This window comes from Alternaria viburni (genome assembly GCF_023758015.1).
Source record: "Alternaria viburni strain BMP 2772 chromosome Unknown scaffold_16, whole genome shotgun sequence".
NCBI classification, from domain to species: Eukaryota; Fungi; Ascomycota; class Dothideomycetes; order Pleosporales; family Pleosporaceae; genus Alternaria; species Alternaria viburni.
In genome coordinates, this window is record NW_026055785.1 from 765,163 (window position 1) to 782,492 (window position 17,330).

Here is a 17,330-nt window from a genome sequence, read left to right on the forward strand (position 1 = left end):
AAAGTCTGAGCACTGCGGATTACTTACTCGTGAAGACTGATGAGAAAGATCAGGTTACGCATGTTATACCGTATACAACGAGAGATATTGAGAATCTTCCAGGAGATGGTGCGGAAGAGGTTTGTAGGATGGGGATTAGAGGTTGGACATCGCATTTAGAAGTCATGTCGGAGGAATGTCGTGATGAGATCTGGAATACATACGAATGTGCAGGAGGTGCGACTAGGACGGAAGGCAATGGGCGTAGGTAGGAAGACGACAAGAGTGTTGGGATCTCAGACGCGAGAGATTGAACGCCACAGTTGTATATCAAAAAACATCTGGGCCCCAGGAGGTTTTCCTGAGCCAGCTGTAACGCGAGGACATGTGGATGATTACGATGTGACGCGCATCGATCTGAACAACGACCGGTTGGGTATGACGTAGACGTAGCGCTCTCAACTGAAGCTGATGCATTCATCCTACAATGCATTGTTAGTGCCCTGACTCTTCTTGAATGATTCATCGCAATGACCCAAGAACCCATGACTGCGCACTGTGCAAACACCTTCTTCTCAGTGGATCTTCCACTTGCCATTCGCTATTGCGCATTCACTCCCAGAACAGTCGACGGAAACAAACTCGAGAATGATCACGGGCTTTCTGGCAATGTTTTGCGATCCTCCAATACTCACTCATTCACGCCAGCGCAACCTTCCACACCATGCCCTCTTCCATAGCCGAGTACGTTCCCGCAGCCATTCTCTTCTCGCCTGAAGATGTGCAGCACTTCACTAAGTGGCAGGAAGAGCACGGAGTAGGCTCGCTGCCTGGTATTGTTCGAAATGCCACAGAGTATTGCGAGTTTCGTGCATATCGACGCACTTACGAAGACAACAAAAAGCTCAAGCGCGGTAACACACGGACGCGTAACAGAAATCCTGCAAACATGTGCGGACATGGACTTCATCCTTCAGATATCATCACCGGCGGATATTGCCCAGTCTGCGAAGTGGAAATGTGTCTCCAGTTCCTCGATGCGCTCGGCAAGGTATTCCAGAGATGTGGCGGCCCTTGGCAGCAAGCGCGCGTTCGCAATGAGTTCGCTCTAGTCAGACAGTGTTGGCACCTGGCGCGCTTTCAATTAGTCGAGCTTGTGGAGCTTCTGGACTGCTCGCAAAAGTACGAAGATGCCTGGGAGAAACAACATCCAGGCGACGTAGGGTGTATGTGGACGACCAACAGCTCTTCGAAAGCGATACGTAATGCCCAGATGCAAACGAAATACCCGGCTGTACTGACGCATGTCAGCTTCAGATCTGCAGTGAAGCGAAAGCTCTCGTCGTTGGATGTAGCGCGAGCGAAAGTCGCGAAGGCTCGAGTGAAGAAACACGTCACTTTCACACCGGACACCAACACCTGGACCACCCGCAGCAACGCCTGCTTCTGTCGCAACCCAGCGCAGCGCCAAAATTACCAACCTGGCAGGCATGCTGCTCCACTTGGAATGGAGTGGATTGACACATCGCGAACGTCTTCTTCCATAGCAGATCTTCTGAACCTGAAGGTATACGCTACCTGTATCCAGGCTGAATTTGACGCCTTGGTCGACGACTCGTCTCTCAGACCACCTAGTCGCTATCAGGGTATACTAAGCCTCCACCCCGGTATTGGAGCGATCTCAGCATTCGCCAACCAGTTCTTGCAAGGGGCGGAAACGGCGAGGGAGGAGATGCTCGAGATGATCAGCGTGGCTGATGCCCTTATAGTGCTCATCGGCGAGGGGGACGTGGTGTTAGATTTGCATCTTTCTATTTCGGACGATGTGGAGGATGAGGATGGTTATGGCGACGAAGAGGTGGATCAGACAAGGTGGGCCTGCTGGTCTGAGTGCGGCAATGAGGCAAAGCCTGACGTTGGTGGAGCAGCTGGTATAGCTGCCAAATTCGCTGTTGACGACGAGAAGGCGCGAAAATGTCGGAAGACGGCTGGGTAGCATAACTGCGACGCATGTCACTTTTACAGAATGTTGAATAGTGACTTATTGAACTGTCTAGACCTGGAGTTTGTAAAGCAAGTAGGCATACCAACCGTAGTCTTGTTAGTATACGTTTATTGCGTGCGCTTTTGATTCTGGGTGAGTGGCGGTTGATTTTCGCGGTCGAGGGGAGAAGCCAGATAAAAAGATGGGCATCGGAGGATCATTGAATGCATGTATTGATGGTCCTTTCGCTGGTGATGCGCAGTGGTAGGTAGAGATGAAGTTCGCGTAACGCGCCGAAAGACGCGCCAGTCTCGCGCCTGCCCAGGTGGGCTGTTCCGCCCCGCCGCATCCATCTTCTTTGTTCACCCTTCATTTGCCACCGCCCAATAAAAGATTCTGTATGTAAATGAACCTGCAGCCTCGTGCATCGACTGAGATGCGCATGAGCTCCAGGCAGGCATCAGGCCCCCAGTGTAGCGATGCGCGCTGGACGGCGGGCCGGCTACGCATGTCACCGGCAACAGCACTTCCTAAGCAGCGAGGCATCCCGTCGCAGCCTTGCGCTAGGCTTGTACAGCTCTAGCAATCCGCCCAGATGCTCTGCTCGTTGCGATATAAAGCATGGCATGCGACGTGTCCCTTGAGAGCCATCCCATCTCAACACCAGCATGGCTCTCATTACGCTGCCACCGGAGCTCAAGCTAAATATAGCTGACAGCTTGGACCCGGACTCAACTCTCAATTTCGCCCTTACCTGCAGAGACCATGCGACACTGCTCAAATCCTTGTTGAGACAGCATGCACGACTACTTGCGAAATGGAAGGTCATCGACACGACCGATGCTCGTACGCTTCTTTGGGAGACCTTGAGAGACGTAATAGCAAACCCTCGACTAGGGTGGTACATCAGGGAACTCAATCTTCCAGAAAGCCGGCAATACAATTGGAATGCGAACGAGAGTTTGCGCAATTCCCACCCAAAGCATGGCGTTGTGCCATCCGAAGAAGACAAGGCCTTGTTCATTGAGGCAGCAAGGGGGCTGCAAGATCTGTACCCGGGGTTTGGCGTAGATGAATCGAATCTGCTGAGACGATACTCTCATGCCTTCAACTTTTCACCTCGCCCGTACGACACGATTGGATCTATCGAAGATCGAATTCACGCAGGCTTCGAGGACGCCATTGTCGCGATCCTTCTGCACCATCTACCTTATCTCACGACCATCAGACATTCAGAAGTCGGCATGGAGGACTGTCTGGAACTTGTTCTATGGCAGATCGCGTTAGGATACAAGAACCCGGTCATGGCACCAAAGCTTCCCCTACAACATCTCAAGACGGTCGCCGTGCGTTACGCTCTGGACGAAGGAAGCAGCTCTCCTGATTGGGCGTGTTTTTATCTCAGTATCCCTTCGGTAAAGACGTTTGTAGGGCAAGCAATGGGTGGTTCGCCTAGCGAGGACGTCCTACGCACTTTATTCCCCACAGGTGCTGCTCCGTGCTCTAACGTGGAAGAGCTATTCTTCAGACATTCTGTCTTCGATGTGGATGGCCTAGCAACCATACTCGCGAACATTCGGCATCTAAAGAAGCTAACGTACAACGGTGGTGATGCTCTGGTGTCCGATTCGAGCTGGTACGAACCAAAGAAAGTCATCCGAGCAGTTGCTACACACGCCGGCCGCTCGTTGGAAGAGCTCATGCTCAGCGAGGAGGACACGGATGTAAGTCACCAACCCCCGTCAATGTTCCGAACTGATATGAGTTGACAGAGTGAACCTCCTGAGGATGGCCCAGCGATTGTTTCTCTCCGAGAGTTCCAGAAGCTCCGTGTACTCCACTGTCAATGGCGCATGCTTCGCCCCGACATGGCAAAAGAGGAAGACCCTGAACATGACGAGCCGCTAGAACAAGGCTATTACCGAAAGGAGGATTACGAACAGATTGATGTCGACTTCGACGTAAGGACCCTTCTCCCAGAGTCCTTAGAAGAGTTTTATATGAACGGCGATTTCCACGACTATGATGAATGGGAGCACATGGAAAATACAGTCAAGGCCTCAAGCGCCTTCACGCCCCGCCTGAGTATTGATAAGACCTGTATTAAGAAAGGAGGTTATTGGAGTGATCGAATCGGTACCGCAGAGGAACCGGATGGAGCCTGGTCTCATCCGCTCGGCCGCCTTTTCGAAGGTCATCATGGTTAAACTCGACAAACTATATGTCTCATCTCATTCTCGATTGTAACAGGGGCACCAAGTTTCGGGTCTGTGCGCGCTTGCTAGGCACACGAGAATTGCTATAGCAGTGCGCACGGCTTCTCATCGTTCATCGTAGCGGGTCCTCTTCTCCCAATGACGCACTGGAAGAATTGACCATGCGCCAAGAAACACGACGAGAACTAAGGGAGAGCTGGTGCCTAGACACCCCTTTCGCATATATATATACGCGCGCATATCCAGCAGCATTACAAAAGACCACTATACAGCACACCTCTACAGTGCGCGCTTCTTCCTATAGCTCTACTGCCAATCAACGAGCGAGCATTTCGCGCCAGACCCTAACATCCAATCTCCCCAAGACAATATTACGATGGCTCCTCGAACCGTCCATACAATCGGAGGCCGCTACAAAAGCATCAAAGCTGTGGAAGATGCGCCATTCGCAGAGTTCATCTCAGTGAGAGAGACCGGGCTCAAATTCAATGTCGTCCACCCAGTCCCGGCCGCGTATCTGCGTGACCTGCACTCTCGCGAACGCGCTGCGGTCCACAAACATATTACCGCTGAGCTTTTTGGTAACAGCTACAAAGACGTCGAATTTGTTGAAGCGGTAGAAGAAACCCTGAGTTTGTTGGAGACGGTCCAACAGGATATGGATCATGATCGCTCGACCACTGCGGACCTAACGACCACGGATACGACCAGCAATCGGACTTACCACACGGCAAGAGAGCATCAGGAGTCACGGGGCAAACATTCCTGCATGCACGTGGAGGCTGACACCAATGTCATGAGCGGCTCAAGGTCAGGCGCCCTTGATCGTAGCCGGAATATAGATAAATGGAAGAGCACCGTACTTCCTGGCTACCCACCGCCTTCCGCCAGTACGCCAAGCTCGATCTTTCAGTCTGAGAGTGGCAGTGAATCACGATCATCCAGCTCCAGCAAGATGCGCAAGCCTAGCAGGCACACCGACTTCCTCAAGGACGCAAAGCTCGACGAGAAGACACGCGTTTTAGTCGTGGAGCACAGCGCTGCAAGCCGCGAACTGGCGCTTCAAGAAGAGCATCTTGCCAGTCTCGAGTCGCTTGCTTTGACCGTCAACAGCTCAGCTGCGCGGCGCAATCTATACGGCGCTATTCGGAAAGCTCGCAGTGCAGTCGAGAAGGTGCGCGTCCTCGAACGCAAGTGCAAGGGCGCCTTGTCTGACTCCCGCGCGCTTGTAGTGGATGCTCTGGAGCTCGCTGATGATCTGTGGGAGACGTCAGAAGCGGATGCGGAAGAAGCATCAACCGTTTCTTCGCCAACCACGGTTCATTCGTCGACAAAGACTTCATCGCGGACAACCGGTTCTTCCCCGACACAGCGGAGCATATCTACTGCACCATCGGAACCTGAGTCTTTGGTGCCGGCCCGCTTTCCCTCTCCCTCGGAAGTAGTTTCACTGAAGCGCGAACTGCAAGAGATCGACGACAGTCTTTCCGAGTCGATGAGGACTTTGAACCAGGTCATCACCCAATCACGCTATCGAGAAGGCGTAATCGAAAGCATAGACCGCGCGCGGGCATGCCTCGACAAAGTTCACATCAGGGGAGAGCGCTACTCAGGCCTAGACGACGAAAAGATTCGCAAATTCGGATTTGCAACGCTTGCCATCGCGCGGACAAGGCATGAGAAAGCTATGCGCGTTCTCGATGCAGCCAAGCAAGAGCAATTGCGACTGGACGGCCCTACGCAAGCAAAAAGTAGTGGAAAAACGCGCGAGACCGAGCGCCAAAAGCCTTCGCGAGTGGAAGAAGATTTCGATCAGATGGTCCATCGTTTCTCGCAATTTGATTGCGGGGACTCCGAGGAGCTTCTGCGTCAGCAACAAGAGGTTCTTCAACAGGTTGCTAACTACCGTGCCGCTGAGGCATACAACAGACGCCGTCAAATGGGTCAAAGTTTGTATGATCAATTTCTGCAGGCAGGTGCACCGGATGCTCACAGGCGGCCAAGTTCGTCATCGTCGGATTTGCCGCCATTTCCGTTCCTCGATCCGAGTCAGTTCAGGGGCGTTTGGAAATAGCAATTCTCGCTAGGGCATACACGTATGTAGCACGCACAGTAAATAGAGATAAAATATCAATCCTGTATCGGCTTTTCGCTATATCACTCCAAAAATAGTGGGTTACTAACTTCCAAAATCTACAACAACAGTGAAGTGGCTGGTGTCGACTGGCAGATTCTGCGATCGGGTCACCGAAGGCGACAAAAAATCGGTTCTTGACAAATTCGGGACCGATGGGTCCCGCAACACACACGAGATACAAGATGACTGAATCCGCCCATTAAATATGGAAGGGATGCGAAAGAGGTCGGGACCGATGGGTCGCGACCATGGTGAAGGTGGCTGCAACGGGTCGCTTGAGAGACTGGACAGCTCACACACGTTCGATCTTTTCACTAACCCTACTAAATTCCCTACTACTGCCTTCATCTGCAGCCACTGAGGAGAGGTGAAAGCTCTCAGTTGTGACATTACTCGATCTGCTGATGGCTATGCGACCGCGTTCGGCCATAGCTATATAAGAGCGCCTCATCTACAGCTGTCAGCGATTTGTCTACCCCTACTTCAACCCTGGTATAACTTACAGCTTTGAACGATATCTACAAGCTGCCAAAGGGTTACGCCGGTGTTATCAGCTCGCCGTCAAACTATCCAAAACCCACCTTCCACACCAGTCCCAAGGGCGGATTGTCTTCTCAGGCTGCTTGCAGGTCTACAAGCCCAACCTCTCCGACAACAACAACATGGCTTCTAGGAGTCGCACACTTCACACCATTTACGGCCAATACCGTACTGCAGCGGCTGTCAGCAGGGCAGCTAATGCCGATTACATCCCGTTGAACGGCGATCGTAACATCAATGCCGTACACCCAATTCCGATTGACTGGCTGGACGAAGAGCTATTGCCGAGCGAGCGCGATCAAGTCCGGGAACATGTTGCGTCTCTACTGAGTAGTCAGCGACGCCAAGTTCCCAGTTTCGTCGAAGCTTTACAGGGTACCATGGAGAATCTGAACACCATCAGGAATAGGGGTACAGCTGCTCGCAGCATTCCCGCGCGTCGATCTGGAGGCGAGACAATCGATCGTCTGGCGGACGACTTCGACACTTTGACCATGGGACAAGCGCATGGCGTCAACTCACCGTCACGTAACGTGCGGTTTGCAGAGACGGTTCGGACAGATCGTGTTTCCCGAGACCCTGCAATCCCTGGTCCCTATAGTCCACAGCCGTCCTCACCGACTCCTCGAAGTATTATGCGCTCGCCTGGGCATTCTCGCGCAAACTCAGCTGAAGCGATCCTCAGCCATGGGGCATTACCTCCACGCGATGCTCAAGTGCCCTCGCCCACCGACGGCTACAGTGAAGAACTCGTTGCACTAGATGTACAACTCGACGAGATCTACGCGGCTCTCAACAACCAATCTCGTACCGAAGACCATGGGTTATCGGAGCAGCGGTTCGATAGCCTTGCGCAAGCTCGCTCCATGATTCGCCGCCTGAGAGGACTACGTCGTCTCAATCAAATGGACATTGACACGGCTCGCGCTGCTGTACAATCAGTGATGACAAGCACTGGACAACATGACACCGCTGCTGCCACGAACGCTGGGAGTAGATCGGGACACATGGGTCGTGAGCCGTTTCATGGTACCCGTGGGACGCGGAGACCGCGTCCAGTAAGTGGAAGCTTCAGCAGCATGGGAGAGCGGCTGCGCCTAGCGGCAGTACAGCATGACCAGCGTCTGTTCGCTCATGCCAACGGCATGTTCCCAGTTTGGAGTTCACCTCCCGTTGACCCTCAATATGGGGACGGCATTCAACGGCCCGACGGCACTATTTACTGCTGGGGGCCTATGGGTGGATGGCTGATGTACCATGGCCGCGATGGGGCCTATTTTTGTGAGTAGGCGTGTGATTCTGTACCTAGGTACCTGGGTAACATACAGAGCGCAAAGGTCGGGTTAGGAGTGCGCATCCATAGAGGGACCAAGATAGAGGCAGAATCGGAACTTCAAATCATGCGAATGTACTATATCAATGTGCTCATCAGGGTGCGCACACGTGCTAGAAACGGGAGCGACGAACTAACCAACTGGGCCGTGTTCAAACATTCCGTCGGCGCTAGCTGCTCCGAGGTCCTTCCGGCGATGAGCTGACCTGAACCACTGCCCGCTTGCCATCACCACACAACATACACGTTGCGCGTCATAACACTTTCCTCATCTCAATGATCAGCCCCGATGAGGATCAGACCGCAGTCTGCGTCAAAAGCGCACTCTATTCATTCTTACTTTCCTACATACATGACACCTGGTACCTCGTTTACTTTGTCATTTGCCGCTCCGCGTCTCATTCTCCAAGTTCCGCTTCAATAACACTCTCAGCAACCCCGGGGTAATTGTAGATGGCTAGGAACTTCAGACCAGCCTTTTCAACTATCGCTCTCCACTCCGCTTCTGTTCTCTCGCGTACCGAAAGATGTGCTAACATCATCATATCCATAGAGGTGGCGGCGATGGTGGGCTTTTCTTCTGAAAGCACAATTTCGTTCAGCAGCACCCGTGAGTAGCCGGGTTTCAGCGCTGGCTTCAGGCTTTCGAGAATTTTGACGCCTTCTTCGTCATTCCAGTCGTGGAGAATCGAGTGCAGTGAGTACGCCCTGGCTGACTGAATAGGCTGAGGCGTATAGAAATCATGGACCTGACTCTCAAAAGGAAGCTCTTCCTTGTCCTTGATAGCCGCGATGACTGGCTCTCGATCCTGAAGAATGACTTTGCCCGGATGAGACTGGTGCTGCGCCACGAATTGCTGGACATCGTGACCACGACCGCCACCGACATCTACCAGAAGGGCCTCGCTGCAGCTGGAGTCAAAGCCATTGATCAGACGTTCTGCGACCGGATAGAAGCCGGGGTCGAACCAATTCGCCTTGCCTGCGCGATACACCGACATGAAGTTGTCGAACTCGTCGAGATGAGGAGGCGTTGCGACCAGCCATGGGAAAAAAGGCAAATCTGTTCCATGCGCATCTTGCAATGGTCCTTCTGTAGGCGACGTGGGTAGCCTGTAATCACTCTTCTTAAGATAATCCGGGAAGCCATTGAACGACGGTCGTGACACGTCGTAGCAGAAGTCAATGCTCTTCTGATAGTTGTCCGCTGCGAGTTCATGGCTCAGACGGGTACCGAGGAATCTACCGTTCGAGAAAGAAACGATCTTCATAGCGATTAGGTGACGCATGATCCGTTGCAATAGAATGGGGTCAACGCTCGTCTTTTGAGCAAGGTCGCCCGGACTAACTCCGGCATCGCCTGCATCTCTAAGATGCTGGAAGAGTTTGACTTCAACAGCGAACTTGCAGTGCGCTGACAATGCCGGCTGCAAATTCATCAGTATGCTGGTAACAGTGCAGGTTCAGTCACGAACCTCGGCCCAGAAACTTCTCTGCAGGAATTCACTGGGTATCTCGAGCGCCGCAACCAGGTCTCGACCAAGCTCGATGAGACTTTCTCGCGAGCCGATTTGCTCGGCTTCGTAAGCTCTGCCAGCGGCCGCAACACGCTCGAGGATATCTGGTACAGGTGTTGGCATGTCTGGCGACGAATGTTCGTTCTGCAATGTTTGTCAAAGGATAGAGAAAGAAGCGCGGGGCAGACTTCTATTGCAATCCTTCGTTCCTTTCGCACGATAGCCGTCGTTCGGTGCGGCTCTTGCCTTCCTATTGCGCCATGCGCCGAAGTACACATGACTCATTTTCCCGCCTGGTCGCTCAGCGCTTAGTCGTCTCCGCGATGTTTGGATCTTGGATTAGCTGCGTTGTGATACAAGGGCCTGATATCCTCATTCTCTTCACGGTCTCTTGCTCGTCCGACCCAGTGAACTTCGGGAGTGTTCAACAGCGCGAATCCCACACCCGCTGTGTTGGATCAATACGTTTGGAACATCGCCTACCAAACGCTTATCGCCTGCGTGCTTGTTATATTTGCCTGCGTGCTTGTTACATTTGCCGGCATGACGTTTCCGGAGACAGGCATCCGTCCGTGCCGCCCCGTCCATCGTTGGCCCACTTGGTCTGGCACTAGATCCTTCGCGGATGCATGAACAGACACTTCGAGCCGCACCTGTTGAAGCACCAAGAGCCACGTTGACTTTACTAGTCACAAGGTCTTAATGAGTTAGTTTCTGAGATTGGATATGTTTTTCTTCTTAGAGGAGATAAACACTCTACAAAGCAAAGCTATCTAGCTTAAGATCTATGGTATGGAAGTAGATAGACTACGTTTTCTGCTTACGCTCGTCGAGTATCTCCTGCAAAGGGGTTGTGTTGCGGCTGTACTTTCGAGGTATCAATTCCAGTGTGCTCTTTCAGAAGATCGTCTTCCCCATCGTCTTCCCATAACGAGTAGTTCAATACTCCGACGTCTGAGATCGGTGTCTGAGAGTCTGCCACCAAGCAGTACATTGACGATCATTCCATCGTACGAAGGACCGACGTGATCATAGACATGCCTCGCAAATTTCCATGGATTTGCGAGCTTCCCAACACTGAATCAAAGCGATGTCCTGACTTCCTTGTCCTTCGAAGAGGGAGACATCCCATGTTTCAAGGATAGTTTCACTGCAGATATGCCGGTCTTTTCGCAAGCCTACATGTAGAACAGACCTCTCGACTATTACCCGAGCTTTTGTTAGCGACAAGTTGATATGCTCTTTGAGAAGCTCCAGCACGCTGAAAAGTCGCGGAAAACCACCCCGGGGAGGTTTTTGACTACTATTCATGCGCTATTAATACTACCTGCACCAAGCATGAAGAATACTAAACCCTTACGGATATTATGCCAGCGTCCCGATGTGCAGTTGCCTTACATCCTGCAAAAAGGTTTACCTATCTCGAGCTCGAATGGAGTCTTGGGGAGAAACGGATCGCGGAGGCAAAGCGGGTAAGTCACGATGTGTACGCAAGCTACGAGGTAGACGTAGCTAAATCCACAAAGGAGGAAGATAATGAGGGTAATACTGATAGCGATAATGCGCTTGATCTTTTCTAGCAAACTCGTAAGCGTCGTCAGTGGCCCGCCGCTACTTCAGTGTCTACCACGCCGAAGGAATCGCACAAGACTGGCCTGTGAGTCTGATGAGTTTATGGCTAGTGCCAATGAAGCCGATCAGGATGTCGAGAATCCTCTGAAGTGTTAGGTTCACCATGCATCTGACGACAATATCCGCGTGGTCCTGATTTAGCAAAGTGCGTGTACGCAATCCCAAGCCACATTGACTAGATTGACCGCAATGTGCTTGCAGTACGACCCTATGTACTCGTCTCACTGGGTCGCAACTTGCACGCGGTCATCCCTAATCTTACGAGCTGGCCATTTGTGGTGCACAAATTTCTTGATTGACGCAAGGCTGCTATCGAGGCTGGGAAACCTTGTCATCCAACTACTGGTTTCTATGGATCTAAAAATATCGGTCTTTCACAACTCATCTCTACTAGTATGTCGCACCACGACCCGTGTAGCCATAGCCACACGGGTTGTCCCAATCATGCGCAATGCCATACCACGTGCCCCTTGTCTCCTGGCTGTCCCATCCCATGCCCTTGCCAAAGTTGCAGTTGTTGATGACGCGGTTGATGCTCCACTCAGCGTCCTGGCAGGGCATGTAGCCAGTGCGGCAGAAGCCATTGCAGGCGTAAGCGACAACACCGTTGTACGCGCTGCTGGAGACGCGTTTGGCGTTCCCTGCTAGGTTGCCGTTGCCGCATTGATCCATGAGGTCTTTCAGTGCGGCGCGAGCGTTGTCTTGGTTAGACTGGTCGGAGGAGATGCAGTGTGTACCGCTGTTAGAGGCGGAGCAGCCTCGTGCCTTGGAGGAAACCGAGATATGTTAGCTAGTCGCTTTCGTGGACAGGGTCGCAATTGCCCATGCAAGCCTAACCTGAAGGTCGACCGTGGCGGCCATGATGGTGCTGCTCTGGAACAGGAGGGTTCCGGCGCTGATAGTGGCGAAGAAGCGCATGATGGATAGCTTATTGCTGTACAGTACGCAATTCGCTATGAAGACAAGTGTGCTAGACTGAATGAACAGGTCGACCTGTGATGACTCGATGTCGATGGAAAGAGTGTGTACTCACATCCATGGATCACAAGGAACACGTCGTACTTATACACATTGTTCCCACGTTGGCTAGATCACATGACATTGTACTGTGCAAGTGCACTTACTTCTAAGCCGGGAGCTCCTGTATACAAACAACATATTGCGACAATAGTAGTTAGCAATGCACTTAGCATTAGTTATTATTAGTACAAGAATTAACTAATTACACGGCCTGTTTTGCAGCAGAGACTTAGCGCTAAGCTAAGTAACAAAGATAACAGCACGTGTAGATTCTATTTATACCTACTAGATTAAGTTGTTCTATTTCTAGACAGGTAGCGTTATTAGAGTAAGTATTTAATAGCTTACTTAACTAATCTCTCTATATAGAATATACTACCTTCTCTTTTAAGTAAATACTAGTATTATTAGTTCTAATAATTCTAAACGTGCTTATCTGCTCTAGCTTCTATCTAATATCTAGTTCTTAGTTAGTTCTAGTAGCGCGTCTATAGGTAGAATATCTTCTATATTAGTAGAGGTAGCTATTTATCTTACCTAATATTAATAGTACTACTAGCTATAATAAGCGTATATATAATATCTTTAGCTACTATATAAAAAGCCTTCTAAGGTTATTAGAAGATTTACTATAATACGTATCTATACTACTCTATAAGAGAAGGTAAATAACTTATTTTTAGCTCTAGTAGATAGTAGCTTTAAGAGCTATATTAGGTAAAGTAACTATCTTTAATATTAACTTAAGCTCTAGCGTCTAGAAGAGCTTCTATAATATAAATATAGTCTACTATTACTACTATATATATAATATTAGTAAAGCGCTATTTTCTATTAAGATTTACTTCTTAATTAACTATCTATATAGTAGATAGTATAAGTAGCTATAGTCTTAAAAGATATATATTATATAGAACTACTTTATCTAAGCTCTTAGGCCTTTCTATATTACTTTTTAAGCTTAAAGAGTATTTTTTTAATATTTCTTATCTATATATTAAGCTAAGAGTAATACTATCTAAAGGTTTTATAAGTCTAATAATAAACTTTTAAGATATATATCTTACCTTAGAAGACTTAGAACTTTAACTTTATAGATATTATATACTATCTAAGTATATACGTCTTAAGTGCGTTATTAGCTTTTAAGAAGCTAGTTCTATAGATTATTTTAAAAATTAGTTAAAATCTATACTACTTATAGTAGTTATACTATTATTTAGATTAGTAAGAACTATATCTTTATAGTTCTCTTAATATATAGTATAAATAGTACTTTTAAATCTACTATAGATTCTATAATTAGCGCTATTATCTAAAGATATTTTAAAAGCTTTTCTATAGCTTTTTTAGATAGCGTAATAAAAAGTAATACTAAGCCTACTATATTTAATTAATACTAGTAGCTTAGCTAAGTAAACTTTATAAATTAAGTAGAACTAAATAAAGATAGAGTATAGAGATATATATATCTATAGTTATTCTATTAGTTTTTATTATAGATAGCTATAAAGTTATTTATAAGTAATTATAGGTTTTAGTCTAGTCTAGTCTATATATAATAAGTAGCAATAGAAAGTCTTAGATAAAGTCTACCTAAAGAGAATATCTATATATAATAGTTTTATAAAGATTAGATAATTAAGATATATAAAGATAATAAAGTTATTATAGTAAAGAGCTTTAGAAGAAGCTATTAGAAGTAAATATATATTATAAAAGCGTTAGTCTAATATTAGACTAATAAAGCTCTAAGTTTAGAACTATTATATATTTTCTCTCTAAAGTGTCTAAAGTTCTATCTAGACGTAAATAAGAAAGAAAGAAAATAGTAGTACTTCTTAATAAGAAAACTATAATACTTATAGATAGTAAGACTATTACTACTTTACTATAATTATATATAATAATAGATATCTTTTATATCTACTAAAGTACTATAAAAAACGCTATTCTAGCTAAAGCTAATAAGTAGTAAGTAAAGTAGCTATAAGCTATCTTAGAGCTACTAATAGCTATAAAGGCTAAAGTTAGATAGAAATATATATTATAATTTACTTAATAGGCTTTAGAAGTAATATAGCTAAGTAAGTCTATAAATAACTAGCTAGTTCTTTTTAAGTATATAAAGTCTAGTAGCTAGAGTAAAGTAATAGTAAGCTCTTTATTATTATTATAGTTATAAAATATAATATATAGTTTTAGATAGCTAGAATTATAGTTATAGAAGTTCTAAACTAACTTTTTATAATCTCTTAAGTTATAGTAGACTTACTACGCCTTTAACTAATTATTACTAACTTATTCTACTTTATATTATAATAAGCTATACTTACTAGTATAAGAGTTAACTATATTCTATTAAATATAATAGTTAAGAACTTAGAAAATAATAAACTTAGTAATACTATTATTATTAAAGTAGACTTTAGGTAGTATAATATTACTAGTATAAAGCTAATCTAGTAGAGTATTATCTTTATAAACTTAAAGTAGCTATAAATAGAAAATAAAGAAGATAGCTTTAAGCTATAGAGGTAAGTTTAATTTATAAGCTATATTATTAATAATATATATAATTTAATAAGAGCTTATATTCTTATAGTCTAGTAACTTAACTAGTCTTTTAGTATAGATATAGCGTGCGTTTAATATAATCTAGTTACTAATACTAAACTAGAGTATAGAGTACTAGTTTATATTTATAAACTTCTTTATCTTATTTTATATTTATAGAATTTACTATTATAAGAAAATATAAATTATATTAATTTAGAAAGTAAGAGTGTTAGCGTTATACTACTATTATATAATAGTAGAGTAATTATAGTAAAAGTAAATTATACATATAGGCTCTAGCTTAGATCTTAGCTACTAGCTCTTTATAGTAAGAAATAGAAATAAGCCTATTATAAAGCTTATTACTAAATTAGCTCTAAACTCTACTAATAGTAGTAACTATACTTAGTTATTTTATAAGTAATTAATATATAACTATAAGTATTACTTAAGATTAGTATTTATATTTTTAGTCTAACTATCTATCTCTAAGTAGTAAGTAGTAGATAACTTAGAATACGTGCTTACCTACTTATATAACTAGTTTTAGAACTAAAAGATAAACTAGTATCTATAATTAGATATAATTAATCTAGAGTAGCTTTTCTTCTTCTAGATATACTCTATAAACTTATTAATAACTATAAAAATCTTTAGGTTCTTTATAGTAATAAACTTTTTTATCTTAGATAGCTAGTTAATAAAAACTATAATATATTAGTAAGTATATCTATACTAAGCTAACTTAAGTAAAGAAGTAATAAAGTTAATATAGATATTATTTTAGTAGTATATTAGTATAGGTAATAAATATAGTAAGCTATACTTTATAGTATAGTTAACTTTAGAGTATTTATAAGTTTAATAACTATTTATAAAATAAGTAATAGTATTAGTTATATCTTACTAGTAATACTACTAAATAACTTATTAATAAGTAGTAGTATATCTACTATAGTCTCTAGAGAGGCTATTATATATTTAAAATATAATTTAGATTTAAAGTCTTTTACTAAAGAAAACTATAAAACGCTTATTATCTATAAAGAGCTTATTTTTATTAGAAACTTTAAGATCTATAAGCTCTATCTATATACTTTTAGTAATAAAGTAATAGAGAATATAATATTTATTAGCTATAAGAGTAAACTTAATATTTTATAAATAAAAGTTACTAACGTAAAGCTTTAAGATAATCTTCTCTAGTAGATAAGTATTAGCTCTTTTAATATTATTATATAAGTTATAACTACTCTTAAGTAAGAATCTAGTAAGCCTAATATATAGAGTAGTAGCTAATAGTAAGAAGTCTTTATCTATTTCTTATAAAAGAGTAAAAATAGAAAGTAGATTATATAGATTATTATTTATATATAAACCTACTAGTTATATAGTAGCGTAGCTACTTCTATACTAGTAGTAATTACTAAGTATAGTTTAGTACTAATACTAAACCTAGTTATCTATAACTTTATTAGGTAGATTATTTATAAAATAGATAAAGCTATTAGATTTAGTGCTCTATTTATCTAGCTTATATATAATATTAAAGTTAAACTTCTCTAAGAACTATACCTATTAAGCTTAGTAGTAGTTAAATATTTATTTAAAATAGAAATACTTAAGTACTTAATAGTTAGTAAGTATCTCTACTATAGTAGAGACTTTTATAAGCTTAGAATACTATTTTTTAAATACTTTAATAATAGCTAAAAGTTTCTTATTATATATTTTATAGTTATACTCTATTAGCGTTATTTTCTTAGATAAGTAGATAATAGAGTATATAGAGCTATTAGTTTATACTTAAAATAGAATAGCTATATAAATATAGTTAAAAGTATCTATTTCTAAGATATACTTTAAATTAGAATTAAAGTAGACTAAGATAATATTACTATAAAAGACTACTTTTAATATAGTAAAAAATCTTTTAGCTTCTAAGTTTATCTTAAACTACTTAGAGTTACTATAGATAAAATTTATTAAAAGTTTAGTAATATTAAAAAACCTATAAATAAAGTATTAATAGAAGTTTATAAATCTAAGAAAAGTTTATATATTCTTAAAAGACTAAAAGAGCTTCTACTTCTAGATAGCACTAACCTTCTCTAGGTCTATTATAATACTATTAGTAGTAATAATAAGTTTTAGAAACCTTACTTTAGTTTTTATAAATTTAGACTTAAGAATATTTATAGATAATTTAGTATATACTAGCTATATAACTACTTATATAAGGTAATTCTTATATTACTAAAGTATTTTACTAAAGATAATAATATTATTTAGGTATACTATATAGAACTTATTAAGATATTTATAAAAAATATTATTAATATATACTTAGAAGGTTTTAGAGCTATTATATATACTAAAGAGTATAATAGTATATTAATAGAGTTTATAAAGA

At 43.7% G+C, this 17,330-nt stretch overlaps 6 protein-coding genes across 6 annotated transcripts; 4 read left to right on the top strand and 2 right to left on the bottom strand.

Annotated features, from left to right (window-relative positions):
• Positions 1–703: 703 nt before the first annotated feature.
• Positions 704–1,975, top strand: J4E79_007595 (uncharacterized protein; the record flags this gene model as incomplete). The annotated part of the gene is made up of 2 exons (XM_049356459.1): positions 704–1,205; positions 1,305–1,975. The coding sequence occupies 2 exons, from the start codon at positions 704–706 to the stop codon at positions 1,973–1,975; spliced, it is 1,173 nt and encodes a 390-aa protein (XP_049209346.1).
• Positions 1,976–2,631: 656 nt separating this feature from the next.
• J4E79_007596 (uncharacterized protein) lies at positions 2,632–4,170 on the top strand (the record flags this gene model as incomplete). The annotated part of the gene is made up of 2 exons (XM_049356460.1): positions 2,632–3,687; positions 3,736–4,170. The coding sequence occupies 2 exons, from the start codon at positions 2,632–2,634 to the stop codon at positions 4,168–4,170; spliced, it is 1,491 nt and encodes a 496-aa protein (XP_049209347.1).
• A 964-nt stretch (positions 4,171–5,134) lies between these two features.
• J4E79_007597 (uncharacterized protein) lies at positions 5,135–6,506 on the top strand (the record flags this gene model as incomplete). The annotated part of the gene is made up of 2 exons (XM_049356461.1): positions 5,135–6,128; positions 6,385–6,506. The coding sequence occupies 2 exons, from the start codon at positions 5,135–5,137 to the stop codon at positions 6,504–6,506; spliced, it is 1,116 nt and encodes a 371-aa protein (XP_049209348.1).
• Positions 6,507–6,978: 472 nt separating this feature from the next.
• On the top strand, positions 6,979–7,529 carry J4E79_007598 (uncharacterized protein; the record flags this gene model as incomplete). The annotated part of the gene is made up of 2 exons (XM_049356462.1): positions 6,979–7,420; positions 7,465–7,529. The coding sequence occupies 2 exons, from the start codon at positions 6,979–6,981 to the stop codon at positions 7,527–7,529; spliced, it is 507 nt and encodes a 168-aa protein (XP_049209349.1).
• Positions 7,530–8,587: 1,058 nt separating this feature from the next.
• J4E79_007599 (uncharacterized protein) lies at positions 8,588–9,829 on the bottom strand (the record flags this gene model as incomplete). The annotated part of the gene is made up of 2 exons (XM_049356463.1): positions 8,588–9,616; positions 9,665–9,829. The coding sequence occupies 2 exons, from the start codon at positions 9,827–9,829 to the stop codon at positions 8,588–8,590; spliced, it is 1,194 nt and encodes a 397-aa protein (XP_049209350.1).
• A 1,899-nt stretch (positions 9,830–11,728) lies between these two features.
• J4E79_007600 (uncharacterized protein) lies at positions 11,729–12,256 on the bottom strand (the record flags this gene model as incomplete). The annotated part of the gene is made up of 2 exons (XM_049356464.1): positions 11,729–12,049; positions 12,176–12,256. 2 exons carry the CDS (start codon positions 12,254–12,256, stop codon positions 11,729–11,731), a joined length of 402 nt encoding a protein of 133 aa, XP_049209351.1.
• Between the last annotated feature and the right edge of the window lie 5,074 nt (positions 12,257–17,330).